Raw genomic sequence first — 24,400 nt, forward strand, 5'->3', positions numbered from 1 at the left:
AGTTAGTTTCTTTGCAATTATTCAAGAAATATAAAATTTCTTTTCATTTCTCTTATAAACGTTGGGCAATCCTTTTAAAGTTCGTAAAAAAAATTAACATTGAAACAGCCATCAGAAACGCGATGGGAAAGTAAAATTAATGCAATCTGCCCTCTACGATATCAATTAGGATGCACTTTTTGAAATTTTAAATAATGAAAATTTTAATGAAGAAACTCAGCATGAAGCACAAACATTATGTGCTAAAATAAAGGACTACAAATTTATTTGCTCTCTATAACTTGGCATGATTTACTTAACAGAATAAACCTTGTGGGTAAAATGCTTCAAGACAAAAATATGAACATTACACTTGCTTTAGAATCTATCGAAAACTTAAAAATATTCTTACAAGAGTACTGATCAGATACAAATTTTAAAGAAGTTCTAAAAACGACAAAATAACTGAGTGAAGAGGTGGATGAAGAACAAGAATTTAAAACTGGTACGGAAGTTCAACGACGAAAGAAGACACGATAATTTGACTACAAGCATCATAACGAAATGCCACAGTCCCCAGAAGATAAATTTTGAGTGAATGTGTTTTATACACTTCTAGACATTGCAATGTGTTCGTTAATAGAATGTTTTGAACGACTAAAAACATATTATGATAATTTCAATTTTTTGTATAGATTACTACAAATTAATAATGAAGATTTACGAAAACATTGTGACGATTTAGAGATTTTCTTGAAGGACTGCGATAATAAAGACTTAAATGCAATAGAACTATATGACAAGTTATGTGCTTTCCGGGATATTTTTCGGAAGGATAATTTAAATATTCAAAAGCCCTTTCGATATTCTGAATTTTATTGTGTCCAATAATTTATCTTTTCCTAACTTTTCAATTGCTTTAAGAATACTATTAACCTTACCTGTTAGTATAGCGAGCGGTGAATGTTCCTTTTCCAAGTTGAAATTGATTAAAACCTACTTAAGAACATGTATGTCAAAAAAAAAGGTTTGTTAGTTTGGTGTTAATAGCTATTGAAAATGATATATGTGCGGAATTAAACGTTAAGACCGTTTATTTCTAATTTTGTGAATATGAAATCAAAAACCTTGAAATTTTAATAAAAAAAAGTTCAAGTATATTTATGTAATTTAATTTATTTTCTATTATTTTGTAAAGATGTCATTTTTTGAATACTTATATTAAATGTTCTAATGATTTCTGAATTCTTTTCTTATTTTCTCATCTATCTTGAGTTTCTTTTATTTTTCTAAAAGATAGTTCCACTTATAAAAATTATTAAAAATTTTTTACAAGTCACTAAGAATTTAGTAACTTGTAAAATGCAAGAATTTTTTAAACTTTAGTTCAAATAAATTTTAACTTTAATTAAAATTCATTTTAATTTTGTTACGATTTGGGTCGGTGAGAAGGCTATAATCCCTGTATTATTATATTCAACGATTAAAGTGAAGTGGCTTTATCAAAATTTGCTTTAACTTTTGAGAATTTTTTGAATATTCTGGTTTTTAATGATTATCCTTCCTAGCCAACATCCCCGGTTCATTACATTTAGCGAACCAACGTGTGGCTGTTCTGTCAAAATTTATTTAAGAAATTTCAAATGATTAAAATTTTTATTATCGTAAAAGAATCACACACTCCCAGATCGTTACAGGGGCACTTAGATAGAAATTGCATGCGGGCGCCAAAGACCATAGCACCGGCTCTGGTGGTGAGTACACTCTTTTCTACAGCATCTTTACACATATTTTAAAATATTAATCTAAATATTTTAGCATATTAAAATTAAACATATAGGTAAATGTTGAACTCAGTTTGGCAGGGAAGGCATATATTTTCTGATCAAAGGGAGACATGCTAAACACTGTGGATCAAGTGATCCTCTTTCTCTCTCTCACACATACATCTCTCTCTACTATTTGTGTTTTCTGCCAATTTCCACAATTACTGCTAATCAGAAATTGGAATTGGTAATTTTCCCATTCTCTAAATATATTAAAACATCCCATTGTGCACATACACAGGTAAACTCGTTATTGTGATATGCTAATTTTGCTCATTAATAACAGCATATCTCAAATGTATTTCTTAAAGAGTACAATTTACATATCTTCAAAATCGTTAATAAATTTTTTCTTTCTACACATAATGTGCAACCATATAGAATGCTGATAACCCAGTTGCAGAAGACATACCACATTACTGGGGGTTACTTAAGACTTTTTACACAACCCAATCAAATAGCAACCACTTGAAATTCCCCAAACTTTCATGGTATTATCCAAACATGAGTGACATAAGCAAGAATATTCCTAGTTGATTGACAGTGGTAGTATTCGTATTGATGTTTATTAGTTGTGAAGTTTCCAGTAGTGCAAAAGTTGACTGTTAAAGATTTCCTCCATTATTTTTGAAATAAAGAGAAACTGGATAATATGATGGTGGCAAAGATTTGTCAACCTTGTTATCGAGTTGAATATAGGCTAATTTCCATACTCCAAGGGAGACATCAGTGAAAGAGGAGAGAAAGCAATCAAAGAATGACATGAGGAACTGAATAATTTTTGCTATCCAGTTTGGACAAGATTTATTTATCTCTTTCTGGAAATAAACAAAAGGAGGCATTAAATGCTGTAGAAGTGAAATTATAGGAGAACACTTACCAAGATCATTAATGAAAGAATTAAAAAAACAGCCAGGATATTAGCATTCTCCATGGATAATGATAGACAAAACCAAATTAGTGCAAAAAAAAAAAAGATAAAAGCAGGACTGGAGAAAAATTAAAGGTAATAATAGATTTGGCAAGAGACCAGAAAGCATGACTGCCATTTAGGCATAATTAAAATCAGTTCTGGATGTGTTGATCATTCACTTGTGATTATTTAAAGCTTTAGTAAAAACAGAAAGAAAGATGGAGATTTCAGTGAAAGTCAATTGCAACATTCTTCTCTTGTGCAGATGTACAAATAACAGATGCTTCTGGGAGACCAAGGCTTTAAATAAAAGAAGAATTTTAAGTAAAATGAATTACACAGAAAAAGTGGATTTATTAGATGGATGACTTGAATACAGGCACTCACAATTGAAGGTGGCATGTTGGCTTAATATGTCACATTGCAAAGTGTTGGCACTGTGGACACAGTTTCAGAAAGACAAGAATCATTACAAAAAGAGCAAACCAAGGTCACTGAAGAACATGTCAGCCAGAATTTACCATTATCTGGCTGTAATATCAAGACAGAACATTACAATATCCTATCACCAACCATCTCTTGAAGTTGCAGTGGCCAAAGTAGAAACGTTTCCAACTGGAATATGTTGAGAAGCTCAATTTAAGTGGATTCTACACAAGGAAACCAGTGATCTTTATCCCATTTAACTACTTCAGAGCTTGTCAAAACTGATGCCACGAGCATGTAAGTTGGAACCCTGACAAATGGTGTACAGTTCTATTCTCCTTTTAGCCTACAAATGGATTCTGAATGTTATTTGATCTAGAGAGAATGTTGAGTGTGGTACCATGCCTCTGTCAGCAAAAGGGATACTTATGGTAAAGGCAATGTTCTTTTCGTGGTGCAGAATAATGATCAACAATTGCACACTTCTTCGTGTTTTTGATAGCAATATTATAACTGTTCAGAGGTACAGATAACAGATTTTTGAACCTATGTGTGACTTGGTAGGGGTGGTAGTGCATTGGTGCAGATTTATATTTACATCTTCGTGCATGACAATAATACTGTTCATGGAGTTCAAGTTGTAGAGAGTATCTTGAAATTGAAGATATCCAACAAATGTTGTGGTCAGCATGATCACCAGGCTTAAATCAAATCGAATATATGTGTAGGACACCTTTGGTTATGACACTGCATGCTGACAGCTGCCTACCTCAGTCACTTGGTGAGCTAAAGTTTGCCCTGGTAGAAGAATGGGATTTGTTGCCCCAGTATCTTATACACACCCTTATATTATGCATGGTACACTCATTACTTTCAGACATGTTTAGCTGATAGAAAATCAGACACCATACTGTTATGACTATTTTTGAGCATGTTGTGTTGGTTTCTATAATGTGATCTTTTTTGGTAATTCTTATCTCTATTTAATGTCCCTTATACCTGTCTGACATTTCTCACTGTATGTTGCAAACTGTACAAGTTACACCACATTTTTCTGAGTTTTTGCCAATTTTATCAAGCAGTATACTGATCTTGCAGTTTACTCAAAGTTCTTTGTAGCATAGTTCTGAATTTGTTGAATGTTTATTTGAATTAACCTATTATCTGAGTATTTTAGTCATGTGCTCCTTGATTTTGGAAGAGTTTAAATCTCATTTTTCATGTGAGGAACATTTATTTGCTGTCTCATATAGAGACAACAAAACAGACAAACTGCCCAAGAACATGATTTATGGATGTAACACTTACCTTTTTGGTAAGTGTTACATCCATACTTGCTTTGGCATAACCTGAACATTGAGCCAACTTTTCTGGCAAAAAACTGCTGTCGTATTTGAAGCAGTCAGTCTGCTTGGCTGCAGTTTCCATCCTTACCATAGGCTTACCTAGAACCGATGTTACTGACATCAAGAGTGTGGTCATACACATTTTTTAAAATATTTTTTTGATTATTAATAGAACTATAGTTGCTTATCATAAGTGAAATCTTTTTCACAAGTCTTTACTGTTATGTATAAAATTTAGAAGCTACATTGACAATTCATATTTCATTTGTATTACAATGAGAAAAGATTCACAAATTTTTAAATAGTTAGTCCCTCTTAGAACTTGAAATTAGGAATGATAATGTTTGAATTGCATTCTAAATGTGGGCTAAAATGAATACAAAGATCACTATATCATATAATTACTTTCTTGAGAACTGCTGTTAGTGTGTGTGTGTGCGTGCGTGTAAAATAGTTTCAAAGTGTGTGTGTACACATTTGGAAACTATTTTACTAATATTTTTGATTTCAAGGTTTTTAATGAATACTGTTATTTTTATTATATTATATATAATATGAACTGAATAAGTAGGAAGTAGTAATTAAGCATCTTGCAGTTTTAAATTCAGTGAAGATCTGCTTGATTGGCTCATTTTTATCTTAAGTTATTTACAGAAGGAATTACGAATTACCTCCTAAGTTGCTATAGTTCTGGTGATCCACAGAACGTTATATTGGTACGAGTTTATGGAGATAAAACAGAACTCTTCATAGATCGTGATGCAGAAGTAAAAACAATGTATTTGATGCACAAAGCTGGTCTTGGATGCCCAATTTATTGTGTTTTTAATAATGGACTTTGCTATGGTTACATACCTGGTGTGACACTAGATGCTGAGAAGGTTCGTGATCCTTTTATTTCCAGGTAAAGTTATTTTATGTGGTGTAATATAAAATGATGTCCAGATATTGATAAATCATTACATTATCAATACCTATATAATGTTCATTAGTGATAATGTTGAAGAGTTTTAAAATTCACACTGCATCATGCACTTGAATGTTGATGCAGATTAAAATCAAACCTGTGCTTATTATTTTAACTGTTAATGGGAATTTTTTTAAGAGTTCTTATCATTTGTGGAAATAAACTATAGGAGAGAAATAAGAGTGACTTTCATATTATCTCTGCAGTGCATGAATAACCAAATTATTATGTTAACCATATTATTATTATCTGAGACCTCCAGGGAATCAAGGACTCATCGAGGGAGGCTGTAGATTACCCAACCCAGGCTATCATACCTTACCTTAAATTCATTTACACTAGATGCACTCACTACCCCCTAAGGACAAATTATTCCACTCACTCACTGCTCTCTGGGAGAAAAACCTAGCTCTTATCCCTTTCTTGACTGAGAACTACCTTAACTTCCATGGATGCCCTCATGTTCTCTCCCTGCCTTCTATATAATGTAAAATTTCATCATTTGAAATGCTATAACACCCATTCAAAAGTTTATAGATCTCTATCATATCACCCCTCTTTCTGCAGTGATTTGAAAGACCAGAGTCTGCACTCCACATACTTGCAATCTGTCCTCATAATGTAACATCCCATAATCTGGATATAATCTTTATAACTCTTCTTTGCACCCTTTCCACAGCTTCTTTATCCCCTTGGAACCCAGGAGACGTAATCTGCACACAGTAATCCAGGTATGGTCTTATCAAAGCCTTATAAAGAGGCAAATTACTTCCTTATCCTTACATGTGGAGGTTCACTTCAACATACCAATTATCCTCTGAGTTGTATTTGCAACTTTTGCTGTGACCTTTGAACTTTAAATTCTTATCCATCAATACACCAAAATCCCTTGCCTCTTCAGTTTCTTGTAGCATAATCCTGCTAATATAATATGCTGCTAGAACTCTAATCATGCCAAATTGCATAATTTTACATTTACTAACATTAAACTGATAGCCATTTTCGTTTGCCCAGATTTTCAGTCCATTCAAATCATTTTGTGATTGCTGAATATCAGTAGCATCCATGATTCTCCTGCCTATCTTTGTATCATCAGCAAACAATTGCAAATCTGATGATAGACCCTGCTTGATGTCATTAATGTATAGATTGAACAATAATGGCCCAAGTACTGAACCCTGAGGTACACCGCTGGTTACCTTAAATCTGGCAGATTCACATCCACTGTATACCACGTTTTGATATCTATCTGTCAACCATCCCCTGATCCAAGTCTATAATTTATATTCCAATCCCATATTCTCCAGTTTACATAACAGCCTATCGTGTGGTATCCTATCAAATGCCTTAGAAAAATCCAACATGCTTGTCTACCCATTTCTGTATGTGAGTTCTTACCAACTTCTCTAAAATCTTCACTATCACACCAGAGATACTAATAGGTCGGTAGTTAGACACATCAGTTTTTGCACCACTCTTGTGCAATGGAACTATCATACATTCCTTCCATTCCTGAGCTGAGACTCAAGTTATACAAATGTGTGAAAGGCCTAGCCAATTCAGCTAACATTCCTTTAGCAAACGGACTGATATTCCATCTGTTCCTATTGACAAATTCTTATCCAGGTTATGCAAGAGCTCTTCAACCTCATTTTCATGAACCTCTAACTCTTCATCCAATGTAGCAGTAGCACTGTGCACCATGCTACATACACCTGGTTGATATATCTTAACAAAGTAAGCACTCAATAACAAACAATCTCCTTAGATTCCAACACTCATGTACCATCTGCATTCAATAAAGTTATTCTTCCACATTCTTTCTTTCTTTTGCTTGCAGCATAACAATACAATTTTGGAATTGTTAATATTTTATTAATATTAATTTATTATATTAATATTAATAATATAAATATTTTTATTTAGTCAAATTTAATAAAGATTTTAACAATACTGTTCCTGCAAAAGTAAGCATAAAGAAATATTTATCTAACTGTTAACTAACATTATTCCCTGGACCACAGTTTGATGGAGGATCTGAATTTAAATCTCGTCAAGAACATTGAGAAAAAAATTTTTGAAACTTTTTCAAACTTGGCCAGCTTTATTTTTCAAAGCTCAAGTTTCCAGCTCAAAAATCCCTGTCATCTGAATAGCTGATAAGGTTTTTTAAGCTGGAAACTTGATGTTTTTTTCCTGAACAAGCCAGACACAGCACATATATATTGGACATAAAAAATTACTTCAACCTTGTAATAATGCATTACTTCAACCTTGGCATTTTTAGGTCTGGCTCCCACTGACGAGACCTCAGTAAAGGTCGAAACCGGTCTGGGTAGTGGCCCTTGCCTTTAAATGCATAGCATCATACATCTCTGCAAGGAGATATGCTTTGCATTAGGGGAAAAATACTAAGCAAAGTGATCGGAGCTTACCCCACCTGCATCACGAGTTGCCCCAGACTTGCACTATGTGCAGGTGCAAACTTGACTTACTTGTCTATTCGCTTACTTGGGAAAAAGGATTAAAACCTAGCTTATAAAATTGCTTGGTACCTTTAACAAGTGAGTTATTGTTAAACATCAAAGAGCAGTATATGGTGGAGAAGAATCAAGATGACTAGTACTTTGCCTCTGCTAATTATTTTTTGCATTAGTGATATTGAAGATTTTGGGGGGGAGGGCATCTGGCTGTTTCCTAATGATGCTAAACTAAGAAGGAAAATATATATGAAAATAATGAATAAAGATTATGTGAAGATCCTGCAGTATGATTTAAATAGGCTGACAGTGAGAGCAGTAGATAACAACATAGCAAACTGAATATATGCTTTGGGCTGAAAAAAAGAATTGCAAGCTGTGTATTTTGGAGGTTCAAGAATATAACTGTTTCAACTCTCATAGTATAACAAAGACTGCAGTGGGCTCAGTTGTCTCTGGGCACAGTGCTGTGGGAAGACTTTTTTTTAATCCTTTTTCTTATACACAATTGCTCATTTCATATATATATATATATATATATATATATATTCCAGTAAATGATTGGATATTGAATGGCAATTTTATTGACCAGTTGGATGGTGATATCTCCACTCACCAACAAACAGGCTTTGAATCATACTATAAGCATGGATTTTTTCTAAATATCTTTTTAGATAGTAGATGAGTTTCATTTTTTGTGTGAGATCACTGCTTAGTTTATTTGGCACATGATTTGTCATGAAAAAGCTCCATATTTGGTGTCAAGAGTAGGATTTTGATGTTCAAAAAAAGCTCTGCTCCTACAGCAAAATGTACTATAAATTGGAGAACAATTATGCTATCCATATGGCTAACCAAACCATTCCATTTTTTTCTTTCTGTTGTTCCATTTGCAAGAACACTTAAAATTATGTCAGTAACTCTGCTTTGAACAGAGCAGTTATTTTCACGGAATTTTCTAGACCTAAATTTTAGTATGTATACAACAATCTCATTCAGTTTTAGTTTATGAAATCATTTTTTTATTGGTAAAATGATTCAAATGATAATGATAATTTTGCATGCCTGGATGGAATTTTAATAAAAGTTAATATTTAGGATTTCTGTTAAAATTGAGTCCTTTCAGTTTTTGTTTCAATTGCCTAATTTTGCCACAACAAATACTTTTATTTTGGACAAAACAAAATGTCTAGAGTATGTGCAAAAAATGGGCCAGTGCAACATAGAAATACCAACTTTTTGGCATTGACGTTGCATTGGAGTTGCTTGATGTAAATTCATCACAGTCAGTTTAAATATTTTTGCAAAAAAAAAAAAAAAAATAGAAATGCTGACATTTGAGCCAGTCATAGTTTAAGAATAATTGATGGCAGCGACAATTTTGTCTTTGGAGTAGATATGAGGATGGGTTTTCTTCTGTGCATATTAAAGTCATCATTGTTAGATTCTAGTAATGTTCTTATATTAATGTGGATCCTGCCTTTGGAAATAGAAAGAAAATGGGATATAGCTATAGCTACTTCAGTCTTAAATGAGAGAATGATAAGACAAGGGGGCAGAGGATAAAAATAATGCTATCTTCTGTCTATGGTAGTTATTAAAACAATTGTTAAATTTAGCGTTCTACATCTTGGTGTGTATATAGTGTTATTTATTAGGAAAAACTGACACTTTTTTTTCTTTTTTTTGTTTCTTTAGGTATGTTGCTGATTTTATGGCTCGCATGCATAATATTTGTCACTTTGCAAATGAAATAAAACCTCAGCCTTCATTATTTCCTGTCATGCGTCGATTCTGGGAGCTATCACCATTTTTTTTTAAAGATGAGCAGAAGAATCTGAGGTATTTTTACTTATGAAATTAAAGTTAATATAATATCCTACATGAGTTTCTTGAAAGGTGAGCTATGCAGCATCTTTGCATTTACAAACATTTAGTTAAATGTGTTGTGTTAAATCTAAAGATTTATGAAATGTTTTGTCTTTTGCTTTTAAGATAAACCTTTTTTTCCTGTTTATATGATACTACAAGAAAATTTTTGTAATAGTGATTCTTATTATCTAAAAAGAATCTTTCAAATAAAAAAATCATTACCAAAGGTGATGATTTTTTTATTTGAAAGATTCTTTGATAGCCAAGTTTATTTCAGTTATTTTATGTTATGTCATCAAGGAGCTTAAGGATCTTCTTCAGTCATAGCCAAGTTAGCCGGTCTTGGGCATGGATAACAGGGTTTTTACCCCCAGTATATCTGGGGTTTTTCATCCCACGAGCAGGTAAACCGGCCCCATGAACACACACACACACACACATGGATCTAAGCCATAAATACTTAACCCCCCCCCATGAGGGGGCTCAACTCACCCCAATAGGGATGGGGGAGAAAAGAGGGAGGGAACTCCATACGAATAAATAAATAAATAAATAAATGAGAAGTTGAAGAATTACAGTAATTTAGTTGATTGAACAGTATACAGTGAACACCATTACATGAAACTGAATATAACATACAGGCAGATACATTCACCAACAATCCCCCCCCCCTCACAACAATATGGAGTTATTAAAACATTATTCAACAGGGCAAAAATAATCTGTTCTAATGATCAAGCCCTAACCACTGAACTAAATCACATCCGTTACACTTTCTCAGCCAACGGCTACCCCCTCCAAAAAATCCAAAAAATACTTAACCCAGTTATCCACAACCCACCACCCCCTCCCCTTCACAAAAAAGATTACTCTAAATCCATCACTATTCCCTACATCAGAGGTACCTCGGAAAAAATCAATAAAATCTTAAAAAAACATGACTTGACCACTTGTTACAAACCACACAGAAAACTGGCATCCCTTATCCGCTCCACCAAAGACCAACCACTTCCCCTAGACCTACCTGGTGTATACCAGGTCCCTTGCAGCTGTAAACTGTCCTACTTTGGCCAAACAGGCAGGACAGCAAATATCAGAATCTCAGAACACAAGGATTACATCCGATTTCACCAGTACAGCCACTCTGGGCTTGCAGACCATGCTCTGGATACTCGCCACAGAATAAGATGGAAGAAAGCCACAGTAATACACCGCAGCAAGTTCAAGTATGAAAGACTATTCATAGAATCAGCCTCTGCCCTTAGGAACATGCCAAACCTCAACAAATTTGGATGCATGAAACTGCCCCAAATTTGGGAAACTTTTATCAGAAGAACTTCAGCCCAAAGGCCAAGAACTACCAATATAGCCCGCCAGGGGGCACCATCAGGACTTTAGGAAAACGCTAGCTTCCTAGCTTCAGTCTCATTTGCTGTTATTAGTACTTGTGTGCACGTGTCTTTTTAGTAAGTTCCCAAGAAGATGGCAACATGACGTTCGCCGAAATATCGGAAAGTGTATATTAAAGTTCATTTAATCTATATTTCCAGTATACGCTGTCAATTCCTTAAATATTAGTTATCATGTCTAACCAGCGTATAAGCCTCTCAACAAGAATAATGAATATAACATACTGCATTGTGCTGATGAAAGAGCCCCATTGCAGCTAAAGAATAATAAATTATTTCTTTGGTTCATGCAGGTTCACTATAGTGAGTTGAATTAATAATGTTTTTAGTTAGGAATATCAGGAAATGTGATGAAAAAGTTTTTTTTTTAAAACAGCAATCTTATTATTGGTATGAGAGTCATTGCTTTACTCGAATGGAATATTATGGCTTTCTGATTCACTCCTTTGCTGAACTTGCCATTCTTGCACAGGGTTGCATGCAACATACACTGGTAATTTTACGTGAGTGTGTGCGTGTTACATAAGTAACCTTGAGCAAAAACAAAAGGGTCCATGTATGAGCATAATGGGTGAAAAAAATGTTGGGAACTAATTCACAAGATGTCTCATTATTAAAAAGTTAATACAGTATCTCATTTGATTGTGCAGAGCATTCTAATTAATGTTTCAACGAAGAAAACATATCTAAGAATATTATTGAAATTGAAATTTAATTAACACCAATATTTTACCATAGTTGCAGAAGATGAGAATGTATACTCAAATACAAATTAAGTGGCAAAATAACTTTCTAGTGCTGCCATCTGAGGGCTTGATTATGTGAGATCTTGGCTGTTTAGATAAAGGTCACACAGTGATATCTCTGATTTTTGGAATAGCAGGCATCACATCATTGTAATCTGTATATGTTTGAGGAGAGGAGGAACAAGAGCTATTCTCTGTATCTGGGTCTTAGAGAAAATAGCTAAAACTTTAAAGAAATATAACCTCTGTACTTCAAATCTCACATGAAGCTGGCTACTTGTATCTGTTGTCCCAAGTACAAGGTATTGGGGTTTCTTGTTCTTGTAATTTGTCATATTATGGACACTGGAGGATCTTCCATCATTTGTCTTGAAACAAAAAATATATTTGCCACTACAATTGTGATCAGTCAGGTCTAACAGGCAATGCCTTGAACACCTGTTTAGAATCAAGTGAGAAAAATCTGCTGTGTCACCCTAGTAAATACAAACTACAAACATGAAACTTTTTTTTGAATCAGCACCAGATCTAAATTATTAAATAAACCTTAATATCATTATATTAAACTTCTCAAGATATTTGAAATTCTTAGACTTCATGTCCAACAGTCAAGGATTCTCACCATTGCACATAGAGAACATCTCTTTTAGGATTTTAGTCTTTCAGTGCAATCTCTTCCACTGATTCTGTGTGGATTGTTGCTTTTTATCCCTTATGTGCCAACGAGAGATGGAATATTGGAATTATTAAGCCTCTGTTTAAGTGATTGCTTGTTCTATCTTCATTCCATTCAACCATAATATGAGATCAGAACATCACTTGCATTCTCAGTAATAAAATATTTCAGTTATTTAGTGAAGATGGCAGATTAAATATTGAAAGAGACAACAGAATTATTGAAGTTGGTATGGTACTAAGTCAACCGAATAAGTTTATGTGGAATAAGAAAGATATACCAGCCTGATTGGCCATGCAGTTACCATACCCACTCTCAAACCAACAGGTTTCAGGTTCGAATCCCACTATGGGAATGGATGTTTGTGATTGTCTAAGGGTGGAAGATGAATTTCATTGCTTGGTGTGAGACCATACCACTGCTTTCCAGTGTTTCCAGACTATGTAAGAAAAATTAAAAATGCAAAAAATATATAAAATTGATAAAAATAGCAAAAAAAAAAAAAAAAATTCTTAGCTTACTCATGGTACAAAATATACTATAGGTTTGCAAATAACTGTTTGTGGGTGGGAGCATAAAAAAGAGAGAGAGAGATTAGTCAAATCAATAAACTAGTCGTATACAAGACAACATTTAAACCAATTTTAACATGGGATCTGAGAGCTGGGTTAGAAATAAAACATTGATCAAAGACTACACACACCACAGATATGAGAGGTTTGAGAAAAATTGGTGACCTCAATGTCAGAATCATATCAAAAATGAAGTTATTAGGATGGAATTTAACATTATTAGCATTCAGGAATATGCATGTAGAACTAACCTAAGAGAGAGATGGAGGAATGTTGTCACTTAAACAGAATTCAGCGAGGAAAGGGTTGAAAAAAATAAAAGATGCAGAGGAAGACCAAGGTATAGGTAGACTGATGTAGTTAGCGGTACCTTTAGAAGACAGGATAAAATCTGAAAAATATCTATGCCAGATTAATCTGGAGTGAACAAGCTTGGTTCAAGCCAAATAGAGGTTATTAAGGATCAATTTTTAGTTTATGACAATTAGGAATTTAAGGATCTGTACTTAAGTTTTGTAGGTCTGGAAAAGACATATAATAAGAAAAGCTTTTCAAGGTACTTCATGTTGGAGGCTTAATGGATTTTTTACAACACTCAAAAAGAATTAAAATAGACTTTAATACTTCCTATATTTCGTCCTAGTCACTAGGACATCTACGGGGATTACAAAAAAATTAATGTAACATATGCACAAATAACAAACAATACTAAGCCCAACCACGTGGGTGACACTAAAGTCCTATCTAGCTACATCGTTTTAAAAAGGCCAGCCTATTTAGTTGCCTAGATAGTCGTAGTTTTGACTTACCGTATTGCTTGGATTTGCATGCTAGTTCTTCTCCATGGATGATTAGAATACGTGTGTAGAGGCTTAAGTGCTGTGAGGACATCATGTTGGAGGCTTAATGGATTTTTTACAACACTCAAAAAAGAATTAAAATAGACTTTAATACTTCCTATATTTCGTCCTAGTCACTAGGACATCTACGGGGATTACAAAAAAATTAATGTAACATATGCACAAATAACAAACAATACTAAGCCCAACCACGTGGGTATCTAGCTAGTGTCACCCACGTGGTTGGGCTTAGTATTGTTTGTTATTTGTGCATATGTTACATTAATTTTTTTGTAATCCCCGTAGATGTCCTAGTGACTAGGACGAAATATAGGAAGTATTAAAGTCTATTTTAATTCTTTTTGAGTGTTGTAAAAAATCCATTAAGCCTCCAACATGATGTCCTCACAGCACTTAAGCCTCTACACACGTATTCTAATCATCCATGGAGAAGAACTAGCACGCAAATCCAAGCAATACGGTAAGTCGAAACTACGACTATCTAGGCAACTAAATAGGCTGGCCTTTTTAAAACGATGTGCTAGATAGGACTTTAGTGTCACCCACGTGGTTGGGCTTAGTATTGTTTGTTATTTGTGCATATATTACATTAATTTTTTTGTAATCCCCGTAGATGTCCTAGTGACTAGGACGAAATATAGGAAGTATTAAAGTCTATTTTAATTCTTTTTGAGTGTTGTAAAAAATCCATTAAGCCTCCAACATGATGTCCTCACAGCACTTAAGCGTCTACACACGTTTACAAGGTACTGCAACGATGTGGAGTAAATGAAACATTATACAGAGCAATATATAGTCTACATTTAACTTGTAAGCCAGAGTTAAAATATAGGAAGATGATTTGATGTAAAATCAGGTCTAAGACAAGCATGCCCACTATCTCCACTCATAATCATCATTTATATGGTTCGAATTATGAAAGAAAGTGGCATTAACCAGATATTAGAATCAGAGATATGATAATTAGCTCTTAGCTGTATGCAGATGATGTACTCCTAAACACATTCAGCACAAGTCTGAGTAATAGCTGTAAAAAATTTGTGATGAAAATCAGCAATAAAAAGACCAAAACTATGAAAAATAGGCAGGAACATAGAAAGCTTCAGCTGCATTTTCAGTGGAAACCTATAGAATAATTAAAATATTTCAGCCATTAGGTCCAGTTTTTAATGAAGATGGCAAAGTAAATATGGAAATAAACAACAGAATAAGCAAAGCTGGTATGGTGGAGAGTCAATTAAATAAGTTTATATAAAATAAGAAAGAAATTAACCAAAACATTAAACAAGTTTTAATTTATGGTTCTGATAGCTGAGTTAGAAATAAAGCACTTCATCAAATATTAAAGACCATAGATGTGAGAGTTCTGAGAAAAAATTAAGGGACTGAACAGATGACTTCAATGCAGAATTATGTTAAAAATGAAGGCAGCAGGAAGGAACTTGGCATAGGTATCATACAAGAATGTGTTAACAGAGATGATCTAAGGTGGTATAGTCACTTAAATGGAATGGGAGAAGAGAGGTTAGCAAAATAGATTTTTAATGCCAAAAAAGATGTAGGACCCAGAGAAGACCAAGGTCTTGGTGGATTTATTCAATCATAAATCTTTAGAAGACTGAAATGTTAGATGTGACAATATTGGTGACTAGAAATACGCATTTGTTTTGGAATTTTGAAGTAATCTTTTTTGCATGTGTCTCGCTATGCATCATATCAGTGATGAATGACACACTCCTTTCCTGGAGATCTCAGGAACTTGCACTTACTCTTACTGCCAATCTGTGTATAGTTTTGCTCATTAATATCTTGTATTTCTACCAATATGCTAGATAAAATAAATATAGAATTTGATGTTTTAAAGTTGCATTCTCATACATCTCTTTTCAGTTCTGAAATTTCAAAAAATAAAATAAAAAAAGTGCCTCTTCCTGAGTATATCTCAGTCTGTAACAAACCATTCCTTTGATTTACTCATAGTTTCTATTTGTTTGATGATCAAACACATTAACAAATTTTGGATCCATGCTGAACAGATTTTTCAAAAATGTTTTTTGTTTCACAACAAAATAATGTTTACTGTACTAGTAAGTATAACTCATTTTAAACTGGCATTTTCTGCTGGCTTGTTTAGAATAGTAATTAGTAATTCTTTTTAGGTGCATTTTGCAAATTGTGTAAATGTCTGAGATTTTAGTTTGTTCATCTAACCATCTACTTCATGAATTCTGGCCAGATGCTAGATAGATGTCGTTGATTGGTATTTGGAATGCTTGCACAGATTTGTTGAGCAATCTCAAAATTTTGTTTTCATTTGGATCCATTTATAGGAAATAAAACATTTCAAAATTATATATATTCTAAGTTTGTACATCTGTCATAAGCATCCATGTGAAATTGCAAGTCATTCTATCAAGTAGTTTGTTTTATACAGCTGTCTGAAGTATAGATTGAATAACAATGGTTCCCTTAAATCTTACACACTCACATCCCTCATATACTACTTTTTTTATTATGTCAGTCAACCATTCTCTTACCTATTCTAATATTTCATAATCTAGAAATTCTCTAGTTTATGTAACAATTTTCCTTGATGTATTCTGTCAAAACAAAGTCCAAAAATATCATGATGTATCCATCCCTTATCTAACCCAGCCATAACATTATTATAGAGCATGAGCAAGTTGCTCAGACATGACCATCCCTTAGTAAAGTCATGCTGCTCATTGTAGAGTATAGATTCTCTGTCAATACATTTCTGTATGTGATCCCTAACCAACTATTCCAAAATCTTTACCACCACTCCAACGACGCTGATAGATCGATAGTTGTATACATATTTGCACTACCCTTGTGCAATGGGAGTTCAATGAATGATAATGGAATATAGAAGATAAATATCAGGAACATGGCAAAATATCATGGAGGCTGTTGAGAATACTCAGAAATGGAGGAAAGATGACATGGAAACTGAAGATAGTAATATCCTAGATGTTTGGAGTAATCAGTTTGAAAGACTGTTAAATGAAACAAGAAGTGACAGAACAGTGGTAGAACATATTCAAGAGAATGCATTCAAAAGTATATATCACTACTTGAGGTAGAAAAAGCTATCAAAAACTGAAATGTGAGAAGCAGCTGGAGTAGATAATAGTCAACCAGAAATAACCAAGTATGGAGTTATAAAAGTTTTATAGTGGCTGTGCTGCATAATTCAGAAGGTCAAATTCCAGAAGATTGGAATAGAGCTCATAGCACACATTTATAAAAAAAAAAAGGAAAATAAAATGTGAATATGAGAATTACAGAGGAATTTCTTTACTGAATACTCGGGGTATACAGATTTACTTTTTGCAACATACTGGAGAAGAGATTAAGAAAAATTGTGGAAGAGAAAGTTGAAGAAGAACAAGGTGGGTTCAAGCCAAATAGAAATTGTTTACGATCACATTTTCGCTTTAAGACGAATAGTTGAGAAATCATGGGAATATAACAAGGTTGTGCATTGAAGGTTTTGGTAGGTATCGAAAAGGTGCCAAGAGAAAAGCTGTTCAAAATACCACAGTTATATAGTGGAAATGAGACTGTTCAAATAGTACATGTGTATTTGAGTTTGAAGCAGTTAGAATTTAAGTAGGTACAAGAAGATAGTTTGACAATAAATCAAGTGTGAAACAATAGTACATTATCATCTCCACTGTTAGGATCTATATGGATCACGTTACAAAGGAATGCGGTATCAAACATAATATCAGAATTGGAGATAAATTCAGCTCTTTACCTTCTGCAGATGATGCTGTGCTCCTAAACTAATCCAGTACAAGTTTGTAGGATTGCTTAACAAAATTGAATAACAGCTGTAATAAGTATTATGTGAAAATCAGCAATAAAAGGACAAAACTATGACAATTGGCAGGAACCTGAAACTTCAACTGCATTCAGAATGTAGAACCTGTAGAACAAATAAAATCTTTCAGCTGTTTTTAAGTGAATATGCAATTTAAATATGGAAAATGATAATACAGGGTGTCCCAGAAGTCGCCATACATAGGAAAAAATTAAGAGAGAAGACTTTGTGTGTGTGTGTGTGTGTGTGTGTGTGTGTGTGTGTGTGTGGAAAGAAGTGGCCAACACGTAGAGAATATTTTTAAATAAAGATACATTTAGCTACAATTTCCCATTTTCCTATGTATGGTGACTTTTGGGACACCCTGTAGAATAAACACAGTTGGTATTGTGGGAAGTCAACAGAATAAATTTACATGGAATAAGAAAGAAATTATTCAAAACGCTAAGCTAGCAATATATAAGATGTATTCAGACCACTTATGGATCTGAGAGCTGGGTTAGAAGTGAAACAGTTGATCAAAGATTAGAGACCACAGATATGAGTTCTAAGAAAAATTAGGGGAATGAACAGATGGCCGATCCATATTAAAAATGAAGACATTAGGAAGGAACTTGACATTCTTAGAATTCAGTAATGTGTGAACAGAGCTGATCTCAATTGTATGGTCACTTAAACAGAATGGCAGAATAAGAAATAGCAAAGCAGGTATTTGTTGGTAAGATGACAGAAAAAAAGACCCATTAGGTATACTTTCATGTAATATCATAGTATTCTTTATGCTCCTATTCTTTACACTCTTACAATCACCATCATATCAGGAATTTGATGATGATTAAAAACAATAAATTGTTTAATTTTCCTTATTTTGTATTCAAATTTAACTGATTTCTGTTATTTTAAAGAAGTAGAAATTCTATGAACAGCCATAATAAAAGTTAATTTAGCTGTTCAGCTATTTCATCCAATATAAAATGCTTATGTTTTTTTTTTATTTTTTTAGATACCAAAGTAATATCCCAGATAAAAGGACTTTGAAAGCAGAAATTGAGTTATTAGAAGATCATCTTTGTCGGTTGGGATCGCCAGTAGTGTTCTGCCATAATGATGTTCTTCTAAAGAATATTATTTATAACAAAGAAAAAGGTTAATTTGTACAAAATATTCACTAATTAAGTAATGTTTACAATTTTCCAGATTTATTTATTGCTTTTAAATTGTCAATGAAATAAATTAATATGGGTGTACTGTTTTTCACATTATTTCAGTTCTTATATGTATGTTTGGATTTGGCTAACTGATTTTGATATTTGAATATAGCTAGAATATATGTGCTTGGGACATATCTTTTAAACTGAAAGCTATTACCTATTTTTTTTATATATATAATCCTCATAACTGTATTAATTTTAAATTTAAAGCATTTAGGTTTAATACAAATATAATTTAACATGTTGTACTAGTCCACGCAGTTAGCCTAGTGGCTGTGCGCTTCACAACCATATGCCTAGGGAAGGATTGTCCTAGGTTCGATTCCCATCAGTGACATGAGGAGCTGAAGGCTCTTCTTCAGCCATAGCCAAGTTAGTTGGTCTTGGGCATGGACAGTGGGTTTTTTCCCCCCAGTTTATCCTGGGGTTTTTCATCCTGCAAAGCAGCAAACCGGCCTTGAGAACCCAACACTACAGGACATAGGATACACTGGGGCATAGGGCTGACCACCTTATCTTGTGAACAGTTTGAGGTTTGATGATTAATAAACCCTATTTATTAATCATCAGACCGCAAGGTAAAAGAGGATAAAAGGAAGATGAGATGAGGTGTTATAATATTTTCTATGTATACAAATTGAATATAACATGAATGGTACAAAGGTTAATCAGTGTTGTTCTTCTTAAACATATTTTCATTTTATTTATCCCTATCTTTGAAATTAAAAAAGTTTCAAAAATTTGAAAGAAATTAAAAAAAATTTCATTTCATTTTTGTAAATGTTGTATTTTGGTATATGAGGTACTGGAGAGCATTCTCATTGACCTCACCTTAATAGAGGATGTACCTGTTATTTAAAATATCAGTAGTATCAAGCATTAATTTTGCGCGTGCACACACACACACACACACACACTACAGAAAAAAGTTCTTATGAACAAGAATGAAAATGAAGGATACAGCCCATTTAGTTTATTCTGAAACATTATCTGATTACATATTTAATACTTAAGATAACATTTAACACTGGTTACAAATTTAACGCTTAAGGAAGTAAGGCTTTGCTCTGTTTTTGACTGAATAGATTGGAATTAATAAAACACATTTAAGTTATGTAGCAGCTATAGCTAGACATAATTAGAACTTTAAAAAATTGAAATTTTCGTTCAAGAAAGATAAGAGGATGTTTGTTGAAGGGATTAATGAAAACTTAGCAGAATAATTTTTATTTGAATTTTTTTTGCAGAATTTGTAGCATTTGTCGATTACGAATATGCTGGTTATAATTATCAAGCTTTTGATATTGGAAATCACTTTTGTGAATTTGCAGGTATGGAAAGATTCCTTGCATGCTTCTGAATTGTATTTTAATAGCTTATTAAAGTAATTATTCATTAAAATTATTTCATCTTCCATTGATATTATTATGCAACACCTCCAAGGAGTCCAAAGACTCATGGAGGTAGGGCATCTGCACAGCAATTCTCTCAAAGATTTAGAAATCAAATGAAAAAATAGTGTAAATTAAAAAAAAAAATTAAGGATATATTTTCTTTTAAAATATGGACATAAGGATATTTGTATTGATCTTGTGAAAAATATTTGTATTGATCTTGATATTGATGATTATTGAATGAGATTGATATTGTAGGCTTAGTAAATACCAAGTGTTTCAAAATTAAGTGTATTTTTGGTCTTGTTAATATTTAAGTTGCAAAAAGAAATTTAACCAACTAATTATTGTTCTTAAGTAATTAAATTGAAGAATTAAGCCAAACTATGTTAAACATTTTTATGTTTTGTTGATATTCACTTGTTGTTATCGAAAGGATCTAGCGCACATTTTACTGGAAATGGTTATGATGTGTGATCGGCACAACAATGAGGGGTGGGGGATGCTCATTAAGAAAGAAAATACTGTGTCTAAAGGACATTTCATGAAGAAATCATATTGGATGATTGATACCCTTATGATTTAAAAATAAAAGTTTAAACAGTGCCTATTTCTTTCGATAGAAGGGTCCTTCTATTGAAAGTAAGTTTAATGTGCCCATTTCGATTGGGTGTGCTGTCTTGTGGCTTATGCAATCCACTCTACAAAATTCACATCAGTTTTTGGCTGTATGATTGCATTCATTTTTATCGATGTATGAAAGTTTTAAGACTGCATAGTACATCAGCACTCATCTTAATTGTAACCAAATCTGCATAGAGTGGTGACAATGTGTTTATTTTAAGATATATTAGAAACAATGATAATGAAGGATAATGCTGTATTTGGTTGGTATATTGAATTACTCAAAGGTATAAATAATAGTAAATTTAGAAGAGGACAAGGTTTACCTCCTTTGACTAAAATCATGCAATCCACAAAAGCTCTGGCAAAAAATGGGACATTCAGGAGATCGTCAACATTGTTTCCTCATTGTAAATATGAGCAAAAAAGTAATAAATTAATAATATATAATTAATTGCCATCTGTTCACGCCTCAAATCTTTCTCAGGACTCTCATATCTGCGGTCTCTAGTCTTTGGTCAAGTGTTTTACTCTGACCCGGCTCTCAGATCCATAAGTTAAAACTGGTTTGAACACTGTCTTGTATACAGCTAATTTAGTGTTCCGACTAATTTCTCTCTCTCTCATTCCATATGAATTTATTCAATTGACTTCCCACCATACCAGCTTTGCTGATTCTGTTGTCTATTTCTATATTTAATTTACCATCTTCAGTAAAAATCGTGCCTAAGTAGCTGAAATGTTTTACTTGTTCCACAGGTTCTCCATTCATAACACAGTTGACATTTTCAATGATTCAGCCTATTTTTATTGCTGACCTTCATACCATGTCTATTACAACAGCTATTCAATTTAGTCAGAGAATCTTGCAGACTTGTAGCAGATTTATTTAGAAGTATAACATCATCCGCATAAAGCAAAGAGCTGACATTAACATCTCTAATTTTGATATCAGGTTTAATACCACTTTCCTCCATAATGTGATCCATATAGATAATGAATAACAGAGGGGATAATGTACATCCTAGTCTCGCACCAGATTTAACATTAAACCATCTTCCTGTACTTCCTTCAATTCTAACTGCTGACTTACAACTCAAATACAGACTAAGTATTGCTTGATATAATGCCCCATTGACACCATATAACTGCAGCGTATTGAATAGCTTCTCTCTTGGCACCTTGTCATATGCCTTTTCCAAATCGACAAAACTTAAATACAGATCTTTGTTATATTCCCATGCTTTCTCCACTATTTGTCATAAAGTGAAGATCTAATCTTGACAGCCTCTATTTGGCCTGAATCCAGCTTGTTCTTCACCATGCTTTTCTTCCACAATTCTTCTCAACCGTTTCTCAAGTATACTTGCATAGATCTTGCCAGGAACACTCAGTAGGGAAATACCTCTGTAATTCTCACATTCAGTTTTATTTCCCTTTTTATATATGGGTACTATGAGAGCCCTACTCCAATCATTGGGAATTTGTCCCTCTGTCCAGGCTTTCTGAACTATGCAGTGCAGCCACTGTAAGACTTTTATACCACCATACTTCTGCATTTCTGGTCGAATATCATCTACTCCTGCTGCCTTTCCACATTTCAAGCCTTTGATGGCTTTTTCTACTTCAAGTATGGATATGTATTCCTGACTGCATGCCCGGTCAGTGTTTTTTTACCATGTGCTGTCATCACTGCTTGTTTCATTTAGCAGTTTTTCAAAGTAATTACTCCATACTTCAAGGATATCTTTTTCTCCTGTTTTCATGTCACCTTTATCATCTCTAACTCCTTTTACAGCACTCTTTCCTCCATTCCTAAGCTTCTTCAACAACCTCCAGAATATTTTGCCACCTTCTTGATATTTATTTTCTATATTCTTGCCAAAGTCCTCCCATGACTTTTGTTTAGCTAGTTTTACACACTGTTTAGCTTTCTTACATTTGTCTCTGTATTCTGTAAGAGTAAAAGCTGACTTATTTGCCAGGAACTTTTGATATGCTTTCTTCTTTTCCTTCACTGCCTCTTTAACTTTCTGTGTCCACCAGGGAGTTCTGATTTTTTTTATCCTTGCACACAATCTCACCACATGCCTCTCTGGCAGAATCAATCAATGTTTTCTTCAGAGTTTGCCACTGAATCTCCAAGGTTTGATTCCTGTTCTCAAACTCTTTCATTTTCTTTTCAATAATCTTTGTGTATTTTAGTCTACAGTTCACATCTGAGAGCTGCTCAACTTTTATTCGCTTTAAAACTTTTTTACATGTTATTCTTTTCAATATGAAATTCTATTTTATCCTGCTCAAGACTAAATAGTGATCACTTCCAATTTCAAATCCTCTGTACACTCTGGTGTCCTGCACCAGGGAGAAGACATCACTATCAACAATAACATAGTCAATGAGACTTTTCTTATTCCTAGCCTCTTCTCTCCATGTGAATTTGTGCACATTTTTATGTTGGAACATGGTGTTAGTAATAACCAGTCCATGTCCTGAGCAGAAATCCAACAGATATTTGCCATTATTATTAGCTTTGCTCTTTTCTCCAAATTTTCCCAAAATATTTTTGTATGTCTCGCAATCATTTCCTACTCTGCTATTTAGATCCCCAACAAGGACCAACTTTTCCTTTTTCATTGTGTCAGTTGCTTTTTCTAAAGCGTCAAAAAATTCCTCCACTTCTACCTTAGTAGAACCTTCTGTGGGACCATAGGCACAAATAAGTCTCATTGTCCAGTTCCCCATTCTCATATTTGCCCACATTACTCTACTTGAGACTGATTGCCATTCAAGAAGATTAGCCTCGTATTTTGTGTTGAATACTATGGCTACTCCTTCTTTTCCTTGATTGTCATTGCCTGAATATAACATTTTGTATTTATTGCTCAAAAAGATCTCACTAGTTTTGATCTTTTTTGTTTCGGTCACCCCTATTATGTCGATCTGGTACTTATCTAATTCCTCAGCTAGCTCCATTTCTTTGCCATTCAGACTTCTTACGTTGATAGTACCGATCTTTAACTCTGGTTATGTTGAGTTGGGGTTTGTTTTCAGATTTGTTCCAGTAGCTGACTTTTCGCTGTTCGCCCTGGTTCTCTGGCAAAAACAACAGGGGCCTTGTTTAACCGGGCGACGCCCCAGCCGGCATGAAATTTTGTCATGTTGTACCATCATTTTTTATTTTGGTTTAACCAATAAGAATACAATTTGGTCGGCTAAATCCCAAATTGCCAGCCCATCCTCGTTCGTTCA

The 24,400-nt window shown here is 33.7% G+C and overlaps 1 protein-coding gene across 5 annotated transcripts in view; it reads left to right on the forward strand.

Moving 5' to 3' along the window:
* Positions 1 to 24,400, forward strand: part of LOC150092793 (ethanolamine kinase 1-like) — a 115,028-nt gene that overhangs the window by 57,813 nt on the left and 32,815 nt on the right. For 3 of the 5 annotated variants that reach the window (XM_090414310.1, XM_090414311.1, XM_090414312.1), the window contains exons 2-5: positions 5,135 to 5,394; positions 9,636 to 9,779; positions 18,923 to 19,065; positions 20,378 to 20,461. In XM_090414310.1, coding sequence (XP_090270436.1) covers positions 5,135 to 5,394; positions 9,636 to 9,779; positions 18,923 to 19,065; positions 20,378 to 20,461 — 631 coding nt within the window. The remainder of the gene's footprint in view (positions 1 to 5,134; positions 5,395 to 9,635; positions 9,780 to 18,922; positions 19,066 to 20,377; positions 20,462 to 24,400) is intronic. The other 2 variants (XM_090414313.1, XM_090414314.1) reach the window with 1 other exon arrangement.

This window comes from Typopeltis vanoorti, chromosome 25 (assembly GCF_054136105.1).
Source record: "Typopeltis vanoorti isolate ZY-2024b chromosome 25, IOZ_Tvanoo_1.0, whole genome shotgun sequence".
In the NCBI taxonomy this organism is placed as follows: Eukaryota; Metazoa; Arthropoda; class Arachnida; order Uropygi; family Thelyphonidae; genus Typopeltis; species Typopeltis vanoorti.